Source organism: Meriones unguiculatus, chromosome 5 (genome assembly GCF_030254825.1).
Source record: "Meriones unguiculatus strain TT.TT164.6M chromosome 5, Bangor_MerUng_6.1, whole genome shotgun sequence".
NCBI classification, from domain to species: domain Eukaryota; kingdom Metazoa; phylum Chordata; class Mammalia; order Rodentia; family Muridae; genus Meriones; species Meriones unguiculatus.
In genome coordinates, this window is record NC_083353.1 from 84,508,647 (window position 1) to 84,533,488 (window position 24,842).

A 24,842-nucleotide genomic window follows, 5' to 3' on the forward strand; every position below is an offset into this window, starting at 1 on the left:
AGAAAGAGAAGAGGGGGCTTAGGGACTGGAGTTTCCTTTTCTGATAGGCGGGAAGACTGTTCTCCAGGAGGGACAAGCAGACAGGCCCGTGGGTAGGAGAGGGCCAAGCCATACAAAGACATTCAGGCAGTGCCAGTATCTGCAAACGCCAAGGCCAGAAGGTACCTACTGCCTTGGCAGTGGGACTTCAGAGGGAGGGAGAGGAGGAAGATAAAATGTTACCAGTTATGCCTTTTAGCTCCACATTTGTAAGAGTCAATCCCCAGTAAAGTGTCGATTTGTTTTGTTTTGTTTTTTAAGCTTTAAATTTTATCTCTTTTTATGCCAGGCCAGAGCAAAAGCTGGGTGTTTTTTCTAGTAATGTTGATCAAATCAATAGAATCATTTCCCACTGCTTTGAAAAGCCACCTGACTTCTCCTATGGTCCCAGTGCTTGGATCTAGTTTTCAAGATGTTCTGCTCTGTCACAGAACTCTCTCTGTTCTGTCCAGGTCTATAATATTTTGATTTCTAAGGACGTTCATTTTACTACCCAGTAGATGGTCTCATTCATGTTTGGTCATTTTTACAGAGGTACTATACTTTGGTTTGCTCAAGTCTGCATCTGACCCAAGCTCCAGAAGACCGCTGTGTTAAACTCCATACAGTGTAAACACTGGGAAAGGGGATGGTGAGCATAAACTCTGGATCAAGAAAAACTCAAGGCCAGGTATGTAGCACATCTGTCATCCCTGAACTCAGGCGGCCAGATGGGCTACACAGAAAGACCCTATCCAAGGGAGGAGGAGAAATAAGAATAAAGGGAGGGATTCTTTTGGTTTAACCTCCTTGCCACTCCCCCTTACCTTTAACAGGCAGTTGAAGTCTATGAAAAAACAAGATATTGGGTAGCCGGACTATACTAAGTCCCAAGTAAAACCAAATAAATGGGTTGATGGGCAGTCCTCAGGATAGTCTAGCCATTTAAAGTCTATACCCAGCTCTCCAGAGCTGGGGGGTGGGGGACACAGATTAAGGGTCCAGACCGCAATCAGAGATGAAAGACACACAATATCAGTGTTGCTACCGCCTTGCTCTATGGCCAAGATCTGCAGCATTTCATTTCCTACAGGAAACAACAGAATCTGCCTTGTAAGTGATTTCAAAGATGACTTAAGAGTCTGGGCTTGGTGGTGCACGCTTGTGATCTCAGCACTTGGGAAGCCATCGGGAGGGCTGCAAGTTCAAGGCCAGCCTAGGCTATGAGAAGATATTGTCTCAAATAAAAATAATAGTTATCACTATATAAGACTTTGAGAAACATGATTCCTATAATACTCCTGGCATATTGTAAATGAGAGCTATATAATAATGACCACAACAAAGAGGGAAACACTCTTTTCATTTTACTTTAGATGAGTTATTCTAGTAAGTCTAGATCCTTCACAGGGTTGAAATGGGACAACTGGAAAGGAGCATTAATGTCCCACTTCTCCCCATTCTCTTTATGAAGTAGGGTTTGCAGGGACTGATTTGGCATGTAGGAATGGTATTCATTTCTAAGATTATTAAAATTTTCTTTTTCTGAGACAAGACTATTTTCTTCCCCCTTTGAATGTGAATCCATTACATGACCTTAATTAAAAGGTCAAATACTCTTTTCACAAATAACTCTCTACACACTACTAGTTCATTTCCTATGCATTTCCCTGGTAAGGCTCAAAAATAAAATGAAAGAAGATGGATGAACTCTGTAGGGTGACCTAAGGGGGTCAAATGATTCAGACCTCATCAATAGGTCTACACATTCCATCACATAATTCCATCCACTGACAGCAGCTTCAACAATCCTTTCCTGTTGCAAGCCTTCGATTTTGCCCTAAAAGGTCAAGTGGGTTCCTCACAAAATTGCTCTAAAGTCAAGGCCAAGATAGTCTATGCAGCCACATGGTTTTGCAAATGGCACATTTAGGAAGCCATTACTAGAGGCTAGAGAGATGGCTCACTGGTTAAGCACTGGCTACTATTGCAGAGGACCTGGGTTTGCAGAGGACATGGTGGCTAATAGCTGTCCTTAACTACAATTCCCGGGATCCAACATCTGGTTCTGTGGGCACTAGGCACATACATGGTGCACATACATACATGCAGGCAAAAGACCCATATACATAAATACATTTTTTTTTTAGAAAAGCTAATATTGGACAGGATACTTAAGAAGGGACTCACATAATTTTTTTTCATGACTAGTATAGTGGCATCAATACAGAGGCCTTAAAGGATTCATCTATCAAGATGAACTTAATGGGGTGCCCTTGCTTTAAAAAAATACGGTCTTCACAGATATAATTAAGAATCTAGAGATGAGATCACTCTGGATTAAGGTGGTTCTCAACCCACAGATAAATCCTTACAGGACACATCAGGCAGGAAGAAAGCCATGTGATGATGGGAGCAGTGAATCTACAAGCCAAGAACACTTAAGAGTGTTTAGGAGCCACCAGAAGCTAGGAGAGACACAAAACAGATTTACCTACAAGTCTCCAGGGGATCTCACACCACTGACACCTGATTCTGACTTCAGAAGTCTCAAGAGCTTCTGTTGCCGTAAAGCAGTCATTTAGAAATTTGTTTCAGTGGCGTTGGGGAAGCAATGCAGCCAATTGAAACTATACACAAAGAAGATAGATTAGGAGAAAATCATGTCTTACTACTAGAACTACACATCTCTGGGTGATGGAGTTATTCTATTTCTTTTTTATTCATAAATCACCCAACTTCACAGAATCTTCAAAGTGGTCTAAACTACACACTAGCTATCTGGCAATTCAGCCGTAATTAAAGAGATGACTCACTTAAACACACGAGCCTGTTGGGAATATTTTCACACTTAAACAAGAACTCCCAAGCCCAGGACTCGTCATTTTGTTCCTCTACCCTCTAGAACCCAAGCATCATCACTGTGTCCTTTTCTACCAATATTACTATAGCACTAGGCTACATTAGTAGAAATACTAATATTCCAAGCCCAAGAGAAAACATGCATTCCCCTTTTCACTTAATGCCTCTAATTTGGGGATTCATAAAGATTAAAAGGAGCCTGGCATGGAGATTTCTAAACAATTCAACAAGTTGCTGGAGGAGCTTCAAACACCAAGTCATCAAAGATAGAAATGAGACAGAAAAGCTCTGGGTGCTGGATTATAAAGCAAAAGGCTTTGAGAATTATGTCATTGAGGCAATGTTATAAAACCACTGGAAAAGAGAAAACACTTGCATTCTTTTCGTAAGTTCCCCCAAGGCCTAACTCTTCAGCATTTGAAACTGGAACATTTCCGTGCTATATGTTCACATAATGACTCAGCTCCGAAGCATGGGCAAGACAATTCCACATCACCTCACACTTTGAAGAACATAAAAATCTCACAACGCCTGCGTTAAAATCTTTTACTGTCCTCGTGCGACTGCATTGTTTTTTTTGCCAGCGAGACACCCACATCTCCAAAGTGTCAGGACACATATTCAAAAGCCCAAGTCCAAAGACTGAAAAAAAAAAATGGTCACATGACACACTGTTATGCTTGCTTCAAACAGGTTGCAGATGGCATATCGTGAACTCCCCTGGACTGGTCCCTTCTGTTGGGATTTCCTTCGGAAAACATGTAAATGGCTGGCCTTTCTTGGCTTTCATGTGTATGGTTTATGTAGTGTTTATGTGTGTGTGAGTGAGTGTGTCCACATACCACACATGTATGTGATGGCCAAAGGATAACCTATGGCGTTGGTCTTTGTCTTCTACCTGGTTTGGGGCAGGGTCTCTTGTTCACAGCTGTGTGAATCCTTGCCCAGAAATTCTCCTGCCTCTACCTCTGCCTCACTTTTCATCACAGGTGTGCTGGGATTCTAGGGCCTCGCTGCTGCCTCCAGATGTCACAGCGGAATGGTAGTAGGGACTGTGTTCACTGGACACAAATGCTCCGTCAGAAAGGAAAGAACTGTAAGATGCTAGTTGCCATATATTTTCAGTTATCCCAAGAAAACGGAAATTTGTATTTTTGCCCCTATCCAATGTCATTAATCCAAGATTTAAACCCTGCATCATCATGCTAATAAGATATAAACACAGATCTTGCTTTAAGAGGTTCCAGAACATGATCTCGGGTTCAGATGTTGAATAAATGTTCATCCTTTTCATGCCCTATAACAGGGATCGGTGGATTAAGCACTCAGGTAGGAGAGCCATAGAACTCATTGACTATTATTAAACAGACCGAGTAGAAACAGGCCTTGCATACCACAACGTGTGGTTATCATCTTGAACAGGAGCTTTCACAGCGCAGCTGGTGAGACAGGAGACTCACAAGAGGCTCCTAGAGGCTGAGTTTGAACATTACCTTCCTCTCGGACTCTGCAAACTGTTTTTATGAACACTGTGTGGAAACTTCACCTGGGAAGAGGTTATGAGGGTATCGGGTCCAGTTCCACCAAAAACCATTTCACCTGATGTGTGTAAACCCCTTGGTGTGAGAGCCCACACAGAATGAGAATCTAAATCTACCTTTCCATGAGATCTCATCCTGTTAATATCACCTAAGCTCCCTCTTCGGAGCTCTACCCTGTCTCTCTGGTTATAAGTCATCACTCCCGCTAAGACTGACAGGCTTCAGCTCCAGAAGTGGCTTCTTAAGATCCATCTCAGAACCTACAGTTTCCAGGCCCGTGACCTCAGATCTTCTCCAGTGACCCCAGTGGAAACCACAACCCGGTTTCCACTGAATCTTCTTGAAACCAGTGAACTCGAGGAACCCAGGCTCCGTCCTGTTAACCCTACCACCACCTCACCAGGCAAACTGGATTGCCTCCATTTCACCAAGAAGACTGAACTCAGAAAGGTTGTGTCACTTGCTCAGTGCTGCAAAAGCACACGAGAGCCTGAGTTACGTCCACAGAACCCAAGGGAAAATCTAGATGTTGAGGCACACTTCTGAAGTCTGCGCTGGGGAGGCAGAAGGGGATCCCCTGGGATTCAGTAGATACCCAGACTACTGGGTGAAATCAGCAAGCCCCAGGCCCCAGCGAGAGTCACTGTAAAAAGCAAAATCAAGCGATGGCTCCTGTGGAAGCCCTGGCCTCCACACATGTGCGCAAACATCAAGACAGCATTCAACAATCGGCCTTTAAAGCTTGCCCCTTTGGCCATTCCACTTTAATGTTCCCAGATAAGCCTTTATGAGCCTCAAAGAAATAGTTATGACACCGGCTGGAAACAGTCTCTGGCTGCCCCCAGAGACTGCACCTCTTACTGTCCTCTATGCAGGTAGGGAGAAAACCTTTGATCTCAAGAAGCTGGGGGGATCTGGGAATGATTCCCCGGCAGGCAATGTTCCCTCTCTCCACAGGGAGATCCCTCCAAGGTACTCATTAGTGGCAAGGTTAAAGGGGAACCTTTGGGCCTGTAGAAACAAAAGACAATAAAACAGCAAATTCATTTGCTTCTCCTTCCTCCTGCCACGAAAGCATGGGGGTGAGTGCGGCTGCTCAACAAAATGTGGGCATCACGTGTGGAATTAAAGGCAAATGGAACTATACTGTGGGAAATAGATGGCTGACACTGATGTTCTGTGATTTTTTACTATTCGTCAGACACAAACTGTCACTTGGGGCAATTAAGCGAGGATTAATTACCAGGATGCTGTCCAAGCAGAGATGTCTGAACATCACAGCCCAGAGAGCATACAAACACTCTGGGTTTTTTTTTTTTTTTTTTAAGGCGTTAGGAAATTGGTAGGATGATTTGACAAGTGTTTTTAAATTTTTTCACTTCCATATCCTCTGACCTAGCAGTTCCAGTTATGTGACAGAAATCTAGTACTGGGCAAACACAGCCATGGAACAGTGACGGTGTAAAAGTATTCAATAAGAAACAGTGAAAAAACAAACAAACAAACAAACAAACAGCATGGTCACAAACTCCGTGGCTCTATATGTTCTATATACAATGGTGGCTGAAAGTTAAAAAATATATTGGATCTTTATGCATTACCTAAATAGAGTAATGTGGAAAATATCTACAGATTATTTCCAAGTATGAAAAAAGCAAGCTCTGAATGATAATGTGAAAGATATATCTTTTTCATATAAATGTTAATAAAGATGACATGACTGAATCTGAGAAGTACTAAACCATAATTAATATATATCAGAAGCGAATTCTGAACAGGTCCAGGTAGTAAGCGCTTTCAGGTCTGCAGGCCACAAGCCCTGTCTTGATGTAACTCACTATCATGAGTCTCAGACGTCACCAAAAGAGTGGGTGGGGATGGCTGCCAATAACACTTTATTTACAGGCTTCTAAAATTGAATTTTCATATAATTGTAAGTGCCACCAAATGTTCATTTTCTCAAAAATATGAAAACCACCTTGCTCGCAGGCACAAAACAGGTAGCGGGCTGTGTTCCACAACCACGGTTTCCTCCTCTCTGGCATGGTGCACACGTGTGTGTTTGCATAAGAGAGATTTTATTTCCTTTTATAATACCAATCTCTCTTTCCAAATAACAGATGCCAAATATATTGAGACAGAGTCGATTTTTTTTTCACGAGACACCCCTATAAAGAACTCACCTTCTCTCATACATCTTATCAAATGCAAATTATACAAGCAGCAACCTTCTTAGTCCGGCCTTGAAGATCCCATAAGTGTCTGAGCCTGCCTATCTCTCTCTCTCTCTCTCTCTCTCTCTCTCTCTCTCTCTCTCTCTCTGTCTCTGTCTCTCTCTCTCTCTCTCCCTCTCTCTCTCATACACTTACTTTCCTTCTTCTTGGCAAATTCACTGATTGAGGCAGAACAATAGGTGGGAAACTATTTCATTGCCAAATCACAATCCGCTAAAAGAAACCCAAGCCAGCATCACCCCAAATTATGGCTGCAGTTAGCAGCCCAGAGTCGCCAAGGCAACTAAGAAAGGATGCTTTTCAAGGCACAGGCAGGGCTGCCCCCTGAGGGCAATGCCTCAGGAGCAACCATGGTCCAGCCAAAGCATGTGCCTGGAAAAGCCTCCCTTATCCAGAGACTAACTGTTCTACATAATTATAATGGCCTCACCAAGCCAGCCCTGCTGTGGGCTGCCCCTGTCAGCTGCTCGTGAAAATGGGACTCCAGGAGGCTGTTGTAAAAGTCTACTTCTTCCTGCTCAAATTGAACCTAAAGTTGCAATGTTAAAGAGATTACAAGGGGCTTAGAAGCCCCTGGAGGGTCATTGATCTGGCCTTGCAAACCCTGTCAACAGCCCTTTAGGAAGAACTTTGGTCTGTGCCCTGTTTCTCTGGCTGCTTTTCTTTTACCTCTGTTCTCATCTAGTGTGGAGGGAAATGTTCTCTTAGGGACGTGACTTCTTGTTCTGAACTGAGTATGCAGTACTCTAGATAGTGATTAGTCCATGCCAGAACTTATTTCCCATAGAGTCAGACACTAAATAGTTTGGGCTATGTGGGCTATGGTCTCATCTCCAACTACCCAACCCCACTGCTACCACAATCAATCAATCAATCAACCAATCAATCAATCATGTCAACAAATGAGCTAAGCTTTGTTCAGTAATTTCATATACAAACACGGAAATTTGAATAATATCAGGTTATTTCCCTAAAATGTGAATTATTCTCTTCGTTTTCTCCCTGCTCTTTAAAAATGTAATACCCAGTTTTGATTCACGGCCATAAAAAAAGACCATACAAAAGGCTCAGGTTTGGCCAAGAGGCCAGAGTTTTCCAGCCACTGTCTGGATATTTGTCATTCCCAGCGTAGTTCCTGAGGCAGCTCAAGCAGCATCTTGGAACTTCTCAGGAGAAGAGACTCTTGGATCCTACCTTAAACCATGAGAACTGAGTTTGAACAAAATCTCCAAGCAATTTATAGGCAGATAAAACCCGAGAGGCCCTGCTTCATAAGAAAAATGTTTACAGTCAGACAGATTTGGATGATCATTGACTAGGCAGCTGGGAAGACCCAGGCAACCTGCTTAAGTTCCCTGGGACTCAGTTTCCCTCCCACTAAAAGAAACAAACAGTCGTACTCACATCCAAGAGTCACCAAGCCTGAGGGATAGGATGCAAAGCACTTGTCTGGTTGTGTCATTGTTTTCCACAGGGGAGCTGGTATTTGCAAAGACGAGCACTCACCTGAGATTTCCAGTACTGGATAGGTAACCTGGATATTCAAAGAGGTCCTTGGACTAACCAGAATGGGGGGGACTAAGGTAAGCCAGAGTTAGTTCCGTCTACAGGGAAACTACTGAAGAGCCAAAAGTTACTCAAGTAGGAAAGCTGGCCTGACAATTTCAAATAGTTAGATTTCTTTTCCTAAAAAAGCTAGAAAGTTGAATTTAATACAAGGTGGAGGGGTTACTAGTTTAATATGCCAAGTGGGCAAACAGAATCAATTAACTGCCGGATGACTACAGTCTTTGGGTTGTGACCATTGCTTTAGACTATGTCACAAGAGGCAAATAAGTCACAGGTGATGAGCATGATTCTCGGTGGCCCAGGAGCCTTAGCTAAGTGATGTAACAATTGAGAGATTTGATTTCCTTACTAATAAAACAATAACACCAACTTCACGCGGTTTGGTAAGCTTATCTAGAAAGGTATGTCACACATGGGTGCCTGACACCCATGTTATCCTGTTACTGCATGTGCACAGTTTTCTTATTAGTCTTGCACGAAAGAGATGTAGTTCTGTTGTGTTACCCATTAGCACCCAGACATGCAGAGATCAAACCCTTCCCTGTGCAAATGCCTGCCCCCAGACTAGATGCAAACATGCAGGCATAGTTGGTCCCAGCAGCCCTCTTATGGTAGATGCACTAAGTGCCCAGCCATGAACAGTCCATGAAGCTGCCTTCATCCTCCTCCTTAGGAGGTTGAACATCTTCTCTGCAGCCTGAAAGCTTTGGGGGTTTCCACTAAGCTGCCATGAGACGATGCTTTCTCCTCACTAGGTCACCTATGGAAAGCAGAGACCACCCGTGCTCCTAGTCGTTCCATTACAGAGAGTAAGAATTGTGGGTCCTGTTTCCTAAGACACATAACCCCTTATTCTTACTAGAAATCCTAAAAGCACCTGCACGTTTGATGCCTGAAGGAAAACAGAACAATAAAATGGGAGTGGACCAGCACTCAGCAAAGTCCTTGTGATAAAATACAGCCATTTTGATAAGAGCCGCAGTCTTTTACAGACATCTTTTCTCCCTCATGGTAAGACCCAAAGTGAGGAGAAACAATTTTGCCATTCATTCTGCTAGGTACCTTAACTCACTGCCTCCTGCTGTTAGCGTACAGACAAGTCAGCCAGGTGCCTAGCTCCAGTTCAAGATAGACTCAGTGGGTCCAGGAAGGACCCACTGTACACTCCCAACAAGCTTCCAGGAGCTGGAATATTGATTTCCTTACCAGCTGCAGCCAGCAAGATTCCCCTCCCTTTCTTCATTTAGATCTCCACCCAAATGTCATCTCCTCGGAGACTTCACATGAACCACCTTAGCTAGCATTTAATTATTTGTGGAATGGGGCTGCAATCCCGATTGGCTGTCTCTTGCTAAGTCACCACCACCAACAAAGCACCTGGCATACAACAGCCATTCGATAATTTATGCTGCAGAGTCTTGCAGTGTGACAGGAAAGGAAGCCTGAGTCTTTTACCCAAGGTCACAGAGCTAGTCAAGAACAGATGACAGCTAAGTTTTGGGTGTACTTCAAAGCCCCAGGTCTGAGCACTGTGCCAGACGAAAGCAGTTGGTTTTCGCTCTGCTTCCTTCCTAAGAACTCACAGCTCTTAGTACCAGGAGGCAATACTTTAATTCTATCTTATCCTGAAGAGATGCCTATGATTGGGATGGAAGAGGATCAGGATGGATTAACACAGACCAGGTAAGTGGTTGAGGTCACAAGGGAAGGTCGCAGGGTTTTGCTGTTGGTGTAATGGTTAATCTTCATTGTCAAGTTGACTGGACTTAGAATCACGTAGGAAATATATCTCTGGGTACGTCTAAGAGACTGTTTCCAGAAAAGTGTAACTGAAGAGGAAAGATCCATGCTGAATTGGGGAGACTCCATCCCACAGGCCAGGGTACCAGCGCCCGTCTCTCTCTGCTTCAATGGATTAGCGGATCCAAGCTTCTGCCCTCGTGTCCTTTCCATCATGATAGACTACCCTCAGACTACAACCCAAATAAACTATTGATTCCTTCAGTTACTTCTGCCGTGCTTTTTGTCACAGCAATGAGAGTCGGAATCTGGGGAAAGAGGATGTGTGTTCGCCTTGTGTCAGAACAATAGCAACCTCCCAGTGCCTCACCCTTCTTCATACACTGGCATCAGTGTCCACTAAGAGCTTAGGGCTCCACAGTAAAAGAAGGTAACGGGACCATTTAAAAGAAGACTAGGAAGATTCCTAGAACCCACAAATGATCAGGCAGGAGGTCACCCAAGTTGCTTCCTGTCCAGTGATGGAAGGAAACACCATTAAAAACCCTATTCACGGCACAAAGGGAAGCCTTCTTTTGCTGGTGCTAGCCGGGAAATTGCTTCCATGTGAATATCCCTCAGTTTGATGAAAAGGTCTCTTTTGCTTCATGGGCTGAAAATAAAACCCTTGTTTTCCCATCACAAAATTAGCTGGGTTAAAATGATGCAAAGTTCTAAGAAATTATGAGCATGAAGGTCAAAGCGACCCTGCTCATCCAGCATCCTCAAATAAATGAGTTCTGTCTCCTCCCGAGCAGCCCTTGGAAGGAAGCTGGGAACAACAAAATTAGTGCACATTTACTCTGGGAATAAACAAACAATATGTTCAACATCGGACTTAATCCCTGGGTAAGTGTTCTTGTCACTTCCATCTAATAGGTAGAGAAATTGGCAACTAGGACCCTTAGGGTCTGAAAGTTCAGAGGTCACACAACTGAAGAGAACAAGGTTCAAGTTTACATGCTGAGCCACTTGCCAATGGGCCTCTGGTCAGAAAGAGACCTGTAGGCAAAGGAAGACAGGGGAACTGCAAATCACCTGCCCAGCCCCTCACTTCCATTACCTCTCCAGGTGGATCAAGAGAAGCCATGAGCTATTCTCTGTCTTACTGAATTTAGTGAACAAAATGAGCTTTCAATATCCACGCCCATGCGTAACCCACTTTCATACTCGAGATACCCCAGGGCCTGTTTAGCGCACATCTTCCTTAAGATAGCACTGACACTATTGACAGATGCCTAGGTCTCCACATATTTATAAGGCTGCCTGCCTGGACTCTGCCACACTAGTCATTAAATGCTTGAGAGCCCCAAGTCTGTGCTCATTGCCCTGAAACAAAGGCAGAGAGCCTGCCAGACTCATCTGAGGTGGGAACAAAAGCAGTTCATCTCTGAAGAAACCAGCTAAGAGTTTCCTTAACATCGAATGCCCAGCATGTGCTGTAGCTGTAGGGAAGTAAGAGAGGTGCAAAGGTGTGGGAGGGGGAGGGAGAACGGAAGAGGGTGGTCACAGATACATTTTCTCCGTTGTACCCAAAACAATCTTCTTCAAAGGACCCTATGAACGATAGGAAGGACGCTTTCACCCAACATTGATACTGGTCAGCTGTCCACTGTCCCCATTTTTTTTCCCTTTTCGTAAAGGTGCCAGGGAGAACGCTTCCCTTTACATCACCAGGTGGAGTCTGTAAACCCACACCCCAACTTTTCCCAACCAGTTCCCCACCCGTCAGATGCGGTGGGAGGGCACCCAAGATCCCTCCACTCCCAAACAAAAATCATTGCAAGCCAGCTGAGGCTGCCTGAAAATCAACATTCAAGGCACATTAATAAGAAACATCTGGCCACGGGAAGAGGGTCGACACAGCACAGGCAGGCAGTGGTGGATTTGCGGTTGGGACCCAGAGTTACAAGGGCTGAACTGAAAGCACAACTGGAAAACACCAGTTAGTCTAGGCACTCCTCCACCCACGGCACCATGGTGCCTGGCAACACCGCCATGCTCCAGGTCTGAACTGTTTGGGGCCGAGTTACCTAGACACTTCCCATTGAAAGCTCTGGCATCAGGAAAATGCATCTCCTGCATCCTCCAGTGTCTGGCCACCACTTCCACCTTCAATATTTGTAGCAGATGTAGCTGGGCTCTTAAAGGAACAGTGTTTGCATTCTTTCCATGTGACTTACAGGAGAGACTTAAAAAGGGGGGGAAGTGTATTTATTTTCCTCCCTATCGTGTGGTGTGTTTAAGACCATCCTACCTCCATTTATGCAAGGCGAACCCAGGGCACTGGTCACCACAGGCGTTACATGGCTGGCCTCTCTCAATCCGACCCAGTCCGCTCAACTTCAAAACAAAAAGACAACACAAGTATGTCCACCACCGGGGCTCCCTTCAAAGCCCCGCTTGCACCCTAGGCAGGAAGGCCTGCCCCTCCCACCCTGCTTCTGTGATTGGACCCAACTGTTTTCTGATGTTGGGGACTTGGGGCCGGATTCTCCCACCTGGAGAAAGCTGTAGAATCACAGGTGGACTGTCTATGGAGCCTGGGCACCAAACCACCAATAAATGGCTTGGCTGGGGCTTTGTCTCCCCCAGACACCTTGGTCACCGGTTTCTAAGAAACAAAAGCAAGACCTTTCCAGTCCCTGGAGTTGCGGGGACCACCTGGTGGCTGCCCTGGACTAAGCCAGGGCTACCAGGAAGAGGGTGGCTGGGACGCCCAAAAGCCAGCCCCAGGTTCGGTCTCGGTGCTGGGATTCCCATTTTCCTTAAGAGAAGGGAAAAGAAGAAGGTTCGCTCCCGGTGTCCCAGAACTATGGCATTTAGGGTCCGGGTCCCTGGTGGCACTGTCGCCCGGCCTGGGGTAGGGCCCAGCCCCTCGCGCGCCCACGGGGCCAGCTTACCTGGGGCCACAGGTGCGCGGCCGCCGGGCGGAGAGGGGCTGGGCCCGGGCGCTGGCTGCCGGCGGTGGGGACCGGGCGGGCGGCTCCGCTCGGGTGGAGGACACTCACCGAGCGGCGGGACAGTCTTTTCCGCGAGCTCCGGCTGAACATGGCCGGGCGCTTCCCGCAAGCAGCTCTGTCGGTTGAATGTGTCCGCGCCGCAGCCGCCGGGAGGGCGGGTGGCCTGGGCCGGCACGTTAGTCAGCCCGGCGGTCTCCGCCTAGCTGTCCCGGCTGGTTCGGGAGAGCACGGATCCCCTCCTCCCTTCCCTCGGTAGCCTGCTCCCCGCCTGCTGGTCCCTCCCCTCTCCGCGAGTTCCCCGCCCTCCCCCAGCCAGTCCCATCCTCTCTGGCACCAGCTGAGGCCACTTTCTCCTTTCTCCTGCTTCCTTGCCCTCTGGGGAGAACTCTTTAGCTGGCCCAGCCCCTAAAAGCTCTTCCGCTCACCCTGGTCTCTGAAGTTAGGGGGCAGGGGACACTTCACAGATGTCGGGTGGAGCTGCAAAGATGAGAGAGATTTTTCAGGTTAAGATTTAAACATTTAAACTCTTCTTCCACTGTGTATTAGTGATCTTTCGAAATCTGTTAAACTAGTATGGCTTATCAATATGTGTGTCTAATATAAATGCATATATATTCATATATATATATATATATATATATATATATAGAGAGAGAGAGAGAGAGAGAGAGAGAGAGGTCTCACTATATAGAACACATAAATACTGTCCTCCTTCTGCCTCCTGAGTGCTGGGATTAAAGTCATGTATCACCATGCCCTACCGGTCTATCAACACTTTTTAAAAAGATGTAACAGGAGTCTTTATCCGATAGCATGGTTAAAGGATGACTCGGGACATATGCAGATGTCGTGACAGGCACAAACTCAGGGCTCATTAAAGATCAGGCTGTGGTGTCCACTAGTCATTGATGTTTCAGCTCAAATAACACTTCCCCTGAACTCTCTCCACCACCCACTAGTCCATCTCTTTCACATCCATGTCGTTCAAAGCATGCATTAACATTATTTGCTTTCAGCCAAACCCAAATGACAGAAGGGCCTTGTCTTGGTTTTAGCACTTATGTGGTGATTGGACACTCTAGACACACCTGGAAGTCAAAAGGAGGCAACTTGTCATCACTGAAAAAGATGACTGTCTGGCTTAGCATTTATATGTGGAACACTGACGTTGAATGAGGAGATGCCATGCCCACCTGGGTTAACCCAGCAAGTGGGGGAGGGGGAGCAAGACCAGTATACCTATCTATCAAAGTCAAAGGAATAGCAAGCTGCCACATAGACACCCCCTTCTTCCTCAGAACAAGCTGTCCATCTTCACCAACAAGACAGCAAAGTTTGGTCTGGTTTCTGGGCCACCACTGAGGGGAGGCATGTAAGGCCTTTGCCTCGGGAGCAAAATTTACAGAAAACAAATTCAGTAATTAAGACAAATATTTATGTCCCATAACCAAAGAATCAAAATTAATATCAAATATATCCATAGAATCCTACCTTACCCTGCTCTACCTCACCACCTCACCCTCATCCTGGCTCTGGTAAAAATGCTCCAAAACTCAGCAGTGTGGTAAGAATTGAGCTGGTAACATGTGTGCTCTGCAGGTATGAGGATCTGAGTTTGCTCCTCAGAACCCACATTTAAAAGCTAAAACAAGACAAACTCTAGGCATGGTAAAACACACATGTAAACTCAGAGTGGAGGATGTAGAGACAGGAAGTTCTTTGGGGTTTACTTTCCAGCCAGCCTAGCCTATTTGGTGCGCTCCAGACCAATGAAAGACCTCATCACAAACAAAACAAAATTATAACCCCTGAGAGAAGATGGCAGAGCATCTGCACACACTTGACCATGTGCACACATGTTCATGCGAAATGTTCTGAAATTCAGACACTAAAGACCGGTTATCTTCCAGTTCACTGATCTAAGTGGTAACCATCCACTATCATATTTGGTGCCAGTCCTAAGAGGGTAAGCCACGGTGTGTGGAGTGAAACTGTCTTCTGAACAGGACAGAACATGATGCCCAGGAACGCACAGCAGCTGAAGTTGCCTGCACAGGATCAAGCAGTCAATATTCAACAAGCTCAAGCAATCAACGTGGAGAAGGGAGGGTTGCCTGTTCTCCCCACCCCTAACTAGGGAGCTACTGGCATTTGATGGCCTCCCTGGGGGAGAGAGGGTCAATGTCCTTTAAAGGTATGTCCCCTGGTATGTCTACCAGGATCCAGTGGATGGTTCTATACCTATATATAAGGAAAATACAAAGTAGGAGGAGGTGGGGGGGTGGTTATGAACAGGATCAAAACATATGTATAAACATATTAAGTTCTCAAAGAATTAATAAAATATATATTATTGACTAAATATAAGGCAGTAGCTTCAGCTGTTTTGACAGAGAGAGAGGGTCAGGGTAGTAATGGAAATTTCTCAGAACAGGATGCTCACTGGACCTTCTCAGCAGAGTTACTGCAAACTCATCTCTGCCGTGTAGAAAAAGGTCATGAGGAACAGTGGTGATGCTGTAGTTATGAATGCTGTACACCCACACCTACACACACACAATTACATGTAAAAAGCATTTGGCAACACAGTAAGAGCGTTAGTGCTCCGTTTCCAGGAGATGGACAGCAGGTGTCTGGAGGAAATGAAACTTTCTTGCAATTCCCCAAAAGGAGCTGCAGGAGCTACTGTCAGGTGCTCTGTCCAGGTCTTGTTCTTGGATTGATGTGGCTGGTTAGAGACTGAGGCAGTAACAGTATCCTTGCGAATATGGACCTATGAAACTTTTGTTGTTTGGACAAAGAGGAGATACAAGAATGATGTGAGTGAACTTCAAGAGTTATCAGAATAAGCCACATGGTTATGTAGTAGTTTCCTCAAGATTAAAACCTTTCATCTTGAAGGAAATTAACATTACAATGTTAAAAAGGAGGTGAAACACGGGCTGTTCTGAATGGAGGTGACACAGTCTATCTTGCAAGGAAGCTAAGGCAGTAAACAACACAAAGACTTCAGGAAGTCCCTGAAACTGACTAGATTCACTAGGCTCCTCCCTCCCCAGGTATATATAAACAGTAAGGACGGCTGGGAGATGCTCTTAGACAAGATGAGCTGCCTGAATGAGGCTCAGATTAGAAAGGAGACTCTCCAACCTATTAAACTGCCTGCAATGTACTCCAGGTTCCCAGAATGTGTGAGTTGTCACCCATAATGGGTGGGGTTTTGGTGGTGTAGCTTTATTTCTATTCTTGGAAATAATCACTCTACCATATTACTCTAAGTAACTCCAACAGAACTCACTTGTTCACCAAATTGGACATTGGTGGTGTCTTTTGGTCTGTCATTAGTTTCCTATCTGTAGTGAATAGACCTTTGTTTATATCTCCCCAGGAACAGTATCACACAACAAGAAGCCCTAGCTACCTCTACAAATCAGGCTGTAGGAATGCTTTCTCCAGGCATATTTTTATGACAACACCTTTTCATGGACCTGGTCCCTACTGATGCATTCCCACCGGGCAGGTGAAAATGACCTGCAGCTTATAAGATCTTCCCTACATACTCATCAGTCATTTTCTCTTGATTGGGAAGATGAAGTTCAGTAAGGGAGAAGAGAAGATAGACCCTCTCCATCAGCAGCGTGCAAACAGCAGGCAACCTTGTTTGGCTGTACCGTTGCATTTGTAGTCTTTGATCTATGTTCCCTCCTAGTATCTCCAGGCAATGCGATCACTAACAGAGCATGAAGAAATATTTATACACATTTGTCAGCATGGGGGGGTCTCTGCTTAAACATAAAGTGGAAAGGCAAAACCAAGCCAGAGTAGCTTTAACCAGGAAAGACATGCATGACACCTTAGGAAAGACTGATGGGAGATTATAAAGCTTTTCTCCTTTCTGCTTCTGAAATATACTTTCGGTAATGAACATATGTTCATTCTATAAGCTGAAACATATAAGTATCTAAAATTGAGAAGTATGTCCTTGATGCGTGAGGATTTTTTTTATTATTATTAACATCAGATCTGAACCAGGTATAGCAAACACTGTGTGTCTCCCCTCACCTTAACCTATATAAAGGTCCCTATCTTATTTAGTTTGGCTTTTCTATTTTTCTCTTATATAAATCTGTGGGTTTTTTTTTAAGTCAAGGGAAGCTTTCCTCCTGCTGCGCTGGCATACCTGCAGAAAACCTCAAAGATGTGTCCATAAAGAGCTGCCTATAACGGGAACGAAGAGCAGAGCGTGTAAGTGCGGCCTCACCAGGGGTACGTTTATTTGTGGTATGTACTAGGGACAAATGTGGATGCTGTAAAAGGGGTAAAATCAGCCCTAACAGCAGCCAGCGCTTACAAGTACCATTGGGATGTCCTTGGAACCAGGACTCTACAAGTGGTCTTCTGCAAAAGAGGTTTTCAGACTCTGAGTGCTGGGGAAATTGAGGAAGGTGACCAGGGACTCTTAGAGAGAATTCTCTCCTAGTGATGGAATATGCAGACTTCTCTTTCTTTCCAACCAGCCCTCTTCTGTACTCTGCAATTTTTCCCATCTGAGCATAGACCACACACACACACACACACACACACACACACAGAGTTCATTTTATACGTATATATGTGGAAATATATATGTATATATACATGTATATGCACATATAGATTTATATATTAAGGACACACATATGCACCATTTTATACATGTATATGGGTCATTTATATGCGTACATATAAGAAGAAAACAAATTAATTAAGAAAGAAAAGAACAGAGTACTTAGGTTAAGTACTTCACAAAGCATTAAATAATCTGGAGTTTATGAATATATTCTAATGCATTTAGAAAAGGTACAAAGAATTAACCAATGTACATACTTCTTTTTGAAAAGTCTTAGCACTTTTAGAGACACTGACCTAGCTCATCCTAAATGCAAAAAAATAAAATAAACAAACAAACAACAAAAACCTGGCTAAAGGAATAGTCTAAAGTGTTGTTTTGAGGCAAAAAAGGTCACCATTTGTCTAAGAACAGAAGGCTTACTAAACAAACAAACAAACAAACAAAAAACCCTAAATAACAATTTTATAATATCTTGTTCTTCGAAAGAAAATGTAGATGTAGTATGGGACACCTTTCCTGAGTATTATTTCATTTGAAAGACAGTTTACAAAATAGTGATTAAAATAAAGAAATCAAAGATACAGGGTACACACTATACTCAAAAATAAAACACATGTATTTGTAAATTAACAAATAAATAACAGAAAGAAAGGAAAGACCAGAAATGACAATAAACAGCATAGCTAGCTAAGATAATTAGTTTGACTTTCAGGTGATTGAACAGTTTACTGAGTGACTGTTCGTCTTCATTATCTACGTCACTAGGTTTAGAATCCCCATAGAAACACACCTTTGAGGGTGTCTGTGAGTAAGTTACAGCAGAGTAGACCCATCCTGATGTGAATGGAATCATCCTATGGGCTAAGGTCCTGAACTAAGTAAAAAGGAGAGCTGAGCACCAGAGTTCATCTCTCTCTGCTTCCTGACTACAGATCTGTGAGCAGCTGCCTCATAATTCCACTATCATGCTTTCCCCAGCGTGATGGACTATACCCCTACACTCTTGGACAACATAAAGCCTTCTGCCTTGAGTTGCTTTGCTCAGATATTTTGTTCCAGCAATGAGAAAATTAATTAATATAACTATTTTTTCTACAATTAGTTTACATTTCCTTTTATAATGAAGCTAAAATTATAAAATATAGAATAGTGAAATTTTTTACTTACGTGTTTTTGACCAAAATTATTTTATACCAACATTTTATACCAAAATTATATTTTATACCCAAAATTATATTTTACACCAAAATTAAGGTTCACTTTTAACTGAAAGTATACATATATATATATATATATTTGTCTTAATGAGACAAATATTATAGGTTTTGATGAAGATATTTCATATATTTTCCTTTTCAATTTTCTGTGCTTTTGGGGTTATTATTCTTATGAATATTAAATGTTTTGGGTTTTTTTGTAAATACATACAGAAAACTATGTCTTTGGTCTCTTTTCTTCAGGCTTTACAATGTGTGGTGCATTCACTAAAATCTCTCTACAAGGCATGGTGCGACCGACACCTGGACCTTGTCACAGTGCGAACTCTAACTCAGAGGCCTGGTGTGCAGCCTGGACCTGCACTTCCCAGGTATTCCTGGGTGATGCCAATGATGAGAAAGAGTGTGAAAGGTGACCTCTAAGCGTGCAGGCTGGATTGAGTGACATCACTGAGCAGGGTAGGCTGTTCGGTTCTTTGCTGTTGTTTTGATGCTGAGAATGGAACTTGGGGCCTTGTAATAAATCCTAGGCTATCACTTTACCACTGAGGCAGGTTCCTTGTCCAAGTGACTCAGTTTTAGTGATGAGACAGAGCAGAAGTAATGCGTTATCTATTCTAAAAGCACAGTGATCCAAAGTTAACTTTTTTTTTTCCTTCCACCCTGCCCAGGTACAGACCTCTTATTATTAACCAATCAGGAATAATGTCTTAGGCAGGTTTATACGAAAAGGATAGTGTAGTACCCAGATCTTAAGGGCCAATAATTAGCATCAAAACACAAGCATCAGACCAATCCCTAACACAAGCATTCCTCCTTGGTCCCTCCCTGTTACTTAGCTTCTTTGGGTCTGTGGTTGTAGCATGGTTATCCAATACTTTATGACTAATATTCACTTATAAGTGAGTACATACCATGTGTGTCTTTCTGGGTCTGGGTTACCTCACTCAGGATGATCTTGTCTAGTTCCATCCATTTGCCTGCAAATTGCACAATTTTCTTGTTTTGATTATATCTTCTTCCTTATGTCACAGCCCACGGCAGCAGAGCACATTCCTCAGGATCCACATCAGAACTGGGAGCCTCAGGTAAGATCAGAGGGAAAAGCAAATAAGATTGTGACTTGCTGTGTATCAGCCTTGGGGAGAGAGGTGGCTTCAGAAGAAATGAGGTCAAGAGTATTGGTCCTTTAGTATGTCAAGGAATAACTTCATATGAAAGCCTCACTCATTCCCTTTCAAGGACTGTTCAGCTCCCACATATGACATGATATAAGATCTGGATGCATCCAGAAAAAGGTGGTGCCTTCTAATTCACCCAGAAGTGTTTTTAAGGAACCACCATGCACTAGGGAGGACAGGATGTCATTGGCATGGAGAACAGTAGACATTCAGTCTCCCCATAACTACGTTTGTTTCCTGAAAAGCCCTAACCTCTTTCTCCAGCTCTTCACCAGTGTTATACTGTTTCTCTGCAGTGCCTAGGTTGTCCGTGGCTTCACATAACTGGAAAGGAGCTGCGAAAAGAAAGAAGACTTCCATGCACAGCATCGCCATTATCTTCCTAATCCACCCTTGAGAGGCATGGAGAAATAAAGGCCAGCGTTTCGACACAGAAAGCTGGTATGTTCTCAATCCTCATTAATTAATTCTCCCCATATCATGCCCCCTCCCCACAAACTCTTTGTCACAACAAGGTTCAGAATTAGGGGCTGGGAAGATGACTCAGTGGGTAAATGCACTTGTTACTCTTGCAGGGATCCAGGTTTGGTTCCTAGTGCCAACATGGCAGCTAACAACCGTTCATAACTCCAGCGTCAGGCAGTCCATTGCCCTCTGCCCTCCCCAGATCTCTGAGGGCACCATGCATGTATATGTGTGTATACATATGTATATGCATGTATATACAACATGCATACAAGCAAAAATAGTCATATACATAAAATAATGCTTTTAAAAAAGAATTCAGAAATCTCTACCTTTTTTGTGCTTTTGGTGGTAAAATTTCCCGGGGGGGGGGAATGAATTCAATACTTGTTAATGGGTTAAAAGCTTCCCAAAAACCCCAAAGCAGGTCAACTACAGGGACACGACCATTACAACATAAACATCAACTGTGGTTCTCCTTTCCCTTTGATCAGTACACCTAAGCATCTTAGAACAGTGTCTCCTGGGAAGAGCCTAGAGAAATTAAAAAAACAAAAACAGGAACAAAAAGAAACAAACAAATAAAAACAAAACAACAACCACAAAAAACCATCATAAGCCCACCCCACACCCCAGGTCAATGAAACCTGAATCTGGGGTGAGAGTCATGACTCAGCTATCCACATTTTAAGACTTTCCTAGGTAAGGTTTGGAGGTAGGAAAGGGAAAGGGGAAATAACAGGATTATATCATAGTCTCAAAATATAAAAGAAATTATTTAAAAAGACTCTCCCGGTGATTCCATCAAAGAAACATTACACAAGAACTCTTGCCCATGTTATAACAAATCTTTTTCTAGCCATCTGCTTTAGCTAAAGTCAGTATCTACCAGGGTCTTTTCTTCTTACCGGAAACTGTATCCCACTCTACACTCATCAGAATGACCTGGTCAGCATCCCGGTGATAGTTACCAAGGTACCTAAGGAGGCAGGGTCTGGTCTCTATAAGACTTTGTATTTGACATACTTGGATCCACTCCATGAATAAGTTGTGTCCGAGTTTCCGGAACCAAGTAGCCAAAAGAAATAGCTTAATGGAGGGCGGGTTTATTTTGATTCACAGTTCCAGGGAGTCTTGGTCCATCACAGTAAAAAACCATGGTTGAGAGGCTCTGTCTGTGGCTGCAGAACATGTGGAAGAGGCTGTGCACTGGAAAGCAGTCCAAAGAGCAGTGGGAGCTGGAATCTGTGACCAGTGTTCACCACCTAGGTCCCACCTCACAAAGATCCATAACTTCCTAAACTAGTGTCACTGGTTGAGAAGCGAGCATTCAAAACATGTTAAAACCAGAAAGACATAGGCAAGTGTACAATGCGTAGAAGAGATGATGCTCACTGTCCTTTAAAGGATCAGGGGGACAGGTGAGCACTATGGGGGGGGGCAAGAGAAAGACTCCATTAATTGGCTATCTGAATTAGGGTTATTGTTGATGCAATGAAATATTATGACTGAGGAAGGAAAGGCTTTATTTCACTAACAGCTCATCATCAAAAGCAGGGAGGGCACTCGAGCAAGTCAGGAACCTGAAGGCAGGAGCTGATGCAGAAGCCATGAAGAAATCCTGCTTAATGGCTTGCTTCCCGTGGCTTACTAAGACTACTTTCTTATAGAACCCAGGGCTACCAGCCCAGGGGTGGTACCATCCACAATGGGCTGGGCCCTTTCGTCAATCACTAATTAAGAAAATGCCTTACAACTGAGCCATACGGAGACATGTTCTCAGTTGGGGCGCTCTCCTCACTGATGACTCTGCTTGTGTCAAGTTGACTTAAAATAAGACAGCACATTGGCTCTATGGATAGTAGTTCAAGAGGAGATGTAGCTACCGGGAATTATTTAAGTAAGTGTTGTTTGGTTCCTCAGTCAGCCCGATTCTGGTATATAAGCAAAACATTTGCAGATGCTTGCCATGACAGGATCTTAGAGCAACCTAGAAGAGGCCCGAGCTGTGTATCTAGGCTGGGAAAGGTCACTGCTGAACTGGCTTCTGCAAAGAAGGAGACACTGTACCCTTGGACTTCAAGAACATAAACCCAAATCAAAGCAAAATCCATGATGTTCCTCCGTGGCAATTTGTTGGAACACCTGTGCTGAACTGTTTGTCACTCTGATGCAGAGACCTAGTCCTTAACTCACTAGGCTTGGCCAAGCCTAACCCAAACCCTCAGCTAGGAACTCAACGAAATCCTGCTTGAAGTGTTCCTGCGTCCTTGCTATTGTTTTTGTGAGGTAGGTTTGTTGTTGCTCCCCATCAGGAAGTAAAGCTGCTAGTATGTGATAGAGTCAGGATTCTGATGGAGATCTGTTTGTGTCCAGTGTTGGTTTTCTTTACGAGGAAGTCGCTGTTGGATCACTTTAACGAGAAGCAGGTTGGTGCACACAGTAGGTAAGCAGCTACATAAAATCAACTTGTCTTGCTTTGGACCAAAACTTGAACTTTTTCTGGGTTAGTGTGAGAGGGAGAGAAAAAGCAGTACCCCCAGAGGTCTCGCTCCAGGACAAGCTAAATGCCTCACTACGGAAGTGACAGAGAGAAATGTCTGGCTGATGTTCACTGCCCTGTGGGAACTGCCCCCAAAGATTCCCAGGATAGAGTAGCTTATAGATCCTAATTAAAATCATTTCCCATCTCAACAAGCACAGAGTATAACCAAATCTGCAATCTAATGAAAGAAGCAAGTCCAATTATAATAAGTCTTAGAAATTCCATCCCTCCTATTCACTCTTAGCTTCTCAACAAACAAATGAGCTTGAAGGCATAGGGCTAAGTTTCTATGATTTCAGATGAATTGGAGATTTGGTGTTTTTTTTCTAACAATATGATCAAAATAATATGATTGTTTATGATTTCAACCAATTGGCTTCTCCTACCTGCAATTAACTAGCAACTCCCCCCACTGCCACCCACCCCAAACCCCAATTTTGACATAGTGTCTGGGTATGACCTTTCCCTGATTTTTTCCAGCTGGGGAAGTTGCCTCTTTCTCCCAGCAGTTCTCAAACCCGGCTACACGCTAGAATTAGCTGGGGAGCTGTTTTATTTAATATGTCGCAGCTGGCCCCATCCAAATGAATTAAACCAGTATCCTGAGTTGGGACCAAGCAATGATAATTTTTAAAGTTCTCCAGGTGAGCCCAAGTCTAGCCAAGGTCAAAAAGTATTTTTCCCCATGCTTTCTTGACTCATCTGCCCAGAGATTGCTTTTGTGTACAACCCACGTTATCCTTTTACAATTCTTCTCGCCCTCCCCTCTGTGTAGGTAACGGAAGAGAGAAACATACCAGAATGGGGCTTTCAATTCCTTGCCCCTCAACTGTGATATCAGAGATCTAGCTGCCTTCGAGTCACCCGTGTTCTCCATGGTCTTATCCAGCCGTTCAACCTGCCTTTAATGGGAGCTCTGCAGTTCGAGGAGCACTGTTTTAATAAAGGCGTAAGCTCACATCTTCAATGCAGGGTCACCCAGAAGCACCTCCTTGATTTATGGGGCTTAGAACTACATGGTGCCAATACTCAGTTTCCCCAAGGGATTTTACAAAATCCTGCTTTAAATGTTTCTCTATTCTCCCCTCTCTCTCTTTCTTTCTCTCTCATACATATGCACCTAAATTTGTTTGTTTTTGAGACAGGTGTATCATTGGCTGTCAAGAAATTTGTGTGTGTAAACCAGGCTGGCCTCAAACTCACAGAGAGCTGCCTGCCTCTCCCTCCAAAGTGCTGAGATTAAAGACATGTGCCACCACCATCAGCCTGCTTAAGAGTTGCTACATCATCTTTGATATCGATTTTGTGAGGCAGACTTATTATTCTTCTCTATTGAAAGAGAGTAAGGCTGAGAAAGGTGAAGTGACTTCCTGCTAGTTTATGACAAATTCAGGACATGAGGGAGATCTGCTTGATTCCCAAGGGTTTTTGTTGTTGTTTTGTTTGTAGTGAGAAATCGTATGCTGGATCACTTTAACCAGAAGCAGGTAGATGCACACAGTAGGTAAGCATAAGCAGCTGGTGTCATACCAACTCTTCTCACTTGAAGGACTTTTCTGAGTCACTGTGAGAGGAGGAGGGGGAGGGAAATGAGAAGGAGCCCCCAAAGGTCTTGCTCCAGTGGCAAGCTAAATGTCTCACTCTGGAAATGGCCAAGAAAAATGTCATGCTAACGTTTATGGTCCCTGTGGAAACTGCCCCCAGAGAGTGCTGTCTGGCCGCTCAGTGGCTCCTGGACATGAACTCATTTCCTCTCCAGCCCAGAATCTCACCTCCTGGGTATGCAACTTCTGTTTTTGTTTCTCATGTGCTCTTCTTCCACACCATATATAAATCATCCAACCAGATGGTCCTCT

General features: G+C 44.0%; 1 protein-coding gene across 2 annotated transcripts in view; it reads right to left on the minus strand.

Annotated features, from left to right (window-relative positions):
• The window catches only part of Prickle2 (prickle planar cell polarity protein 2), a 331,379-nt gene extending 318,145 nt beyond the window's left edge, over positions 1-13,234 (minus strand). Inside the window, exons 1-2 of one of the 2 annotated variants that reach the window (XM_060383771.1) lie at positions 12,907-13,234; positions 12,261-12,346 (exon numbers count right to left, since the gene is read on the minus strand). In XM_060383771.1, coding sequence (XP_060239754.1) covers positions 12,261-12,346; positions 12,907-13,056 — 236 coding nt within the window. In that variant the 5' untranslated portion in view covers positions 13,057-13,234. The remainder of the gene's footprint in view (positions 1-12,260; positions 12,347-12,906) is intronic. The other variant, XM_060383772.1, reaches the window with a different exon arrangement.
• Between the last annotated feature and the right edge of the window lie 11,608 nt (positions 13,235-24,842).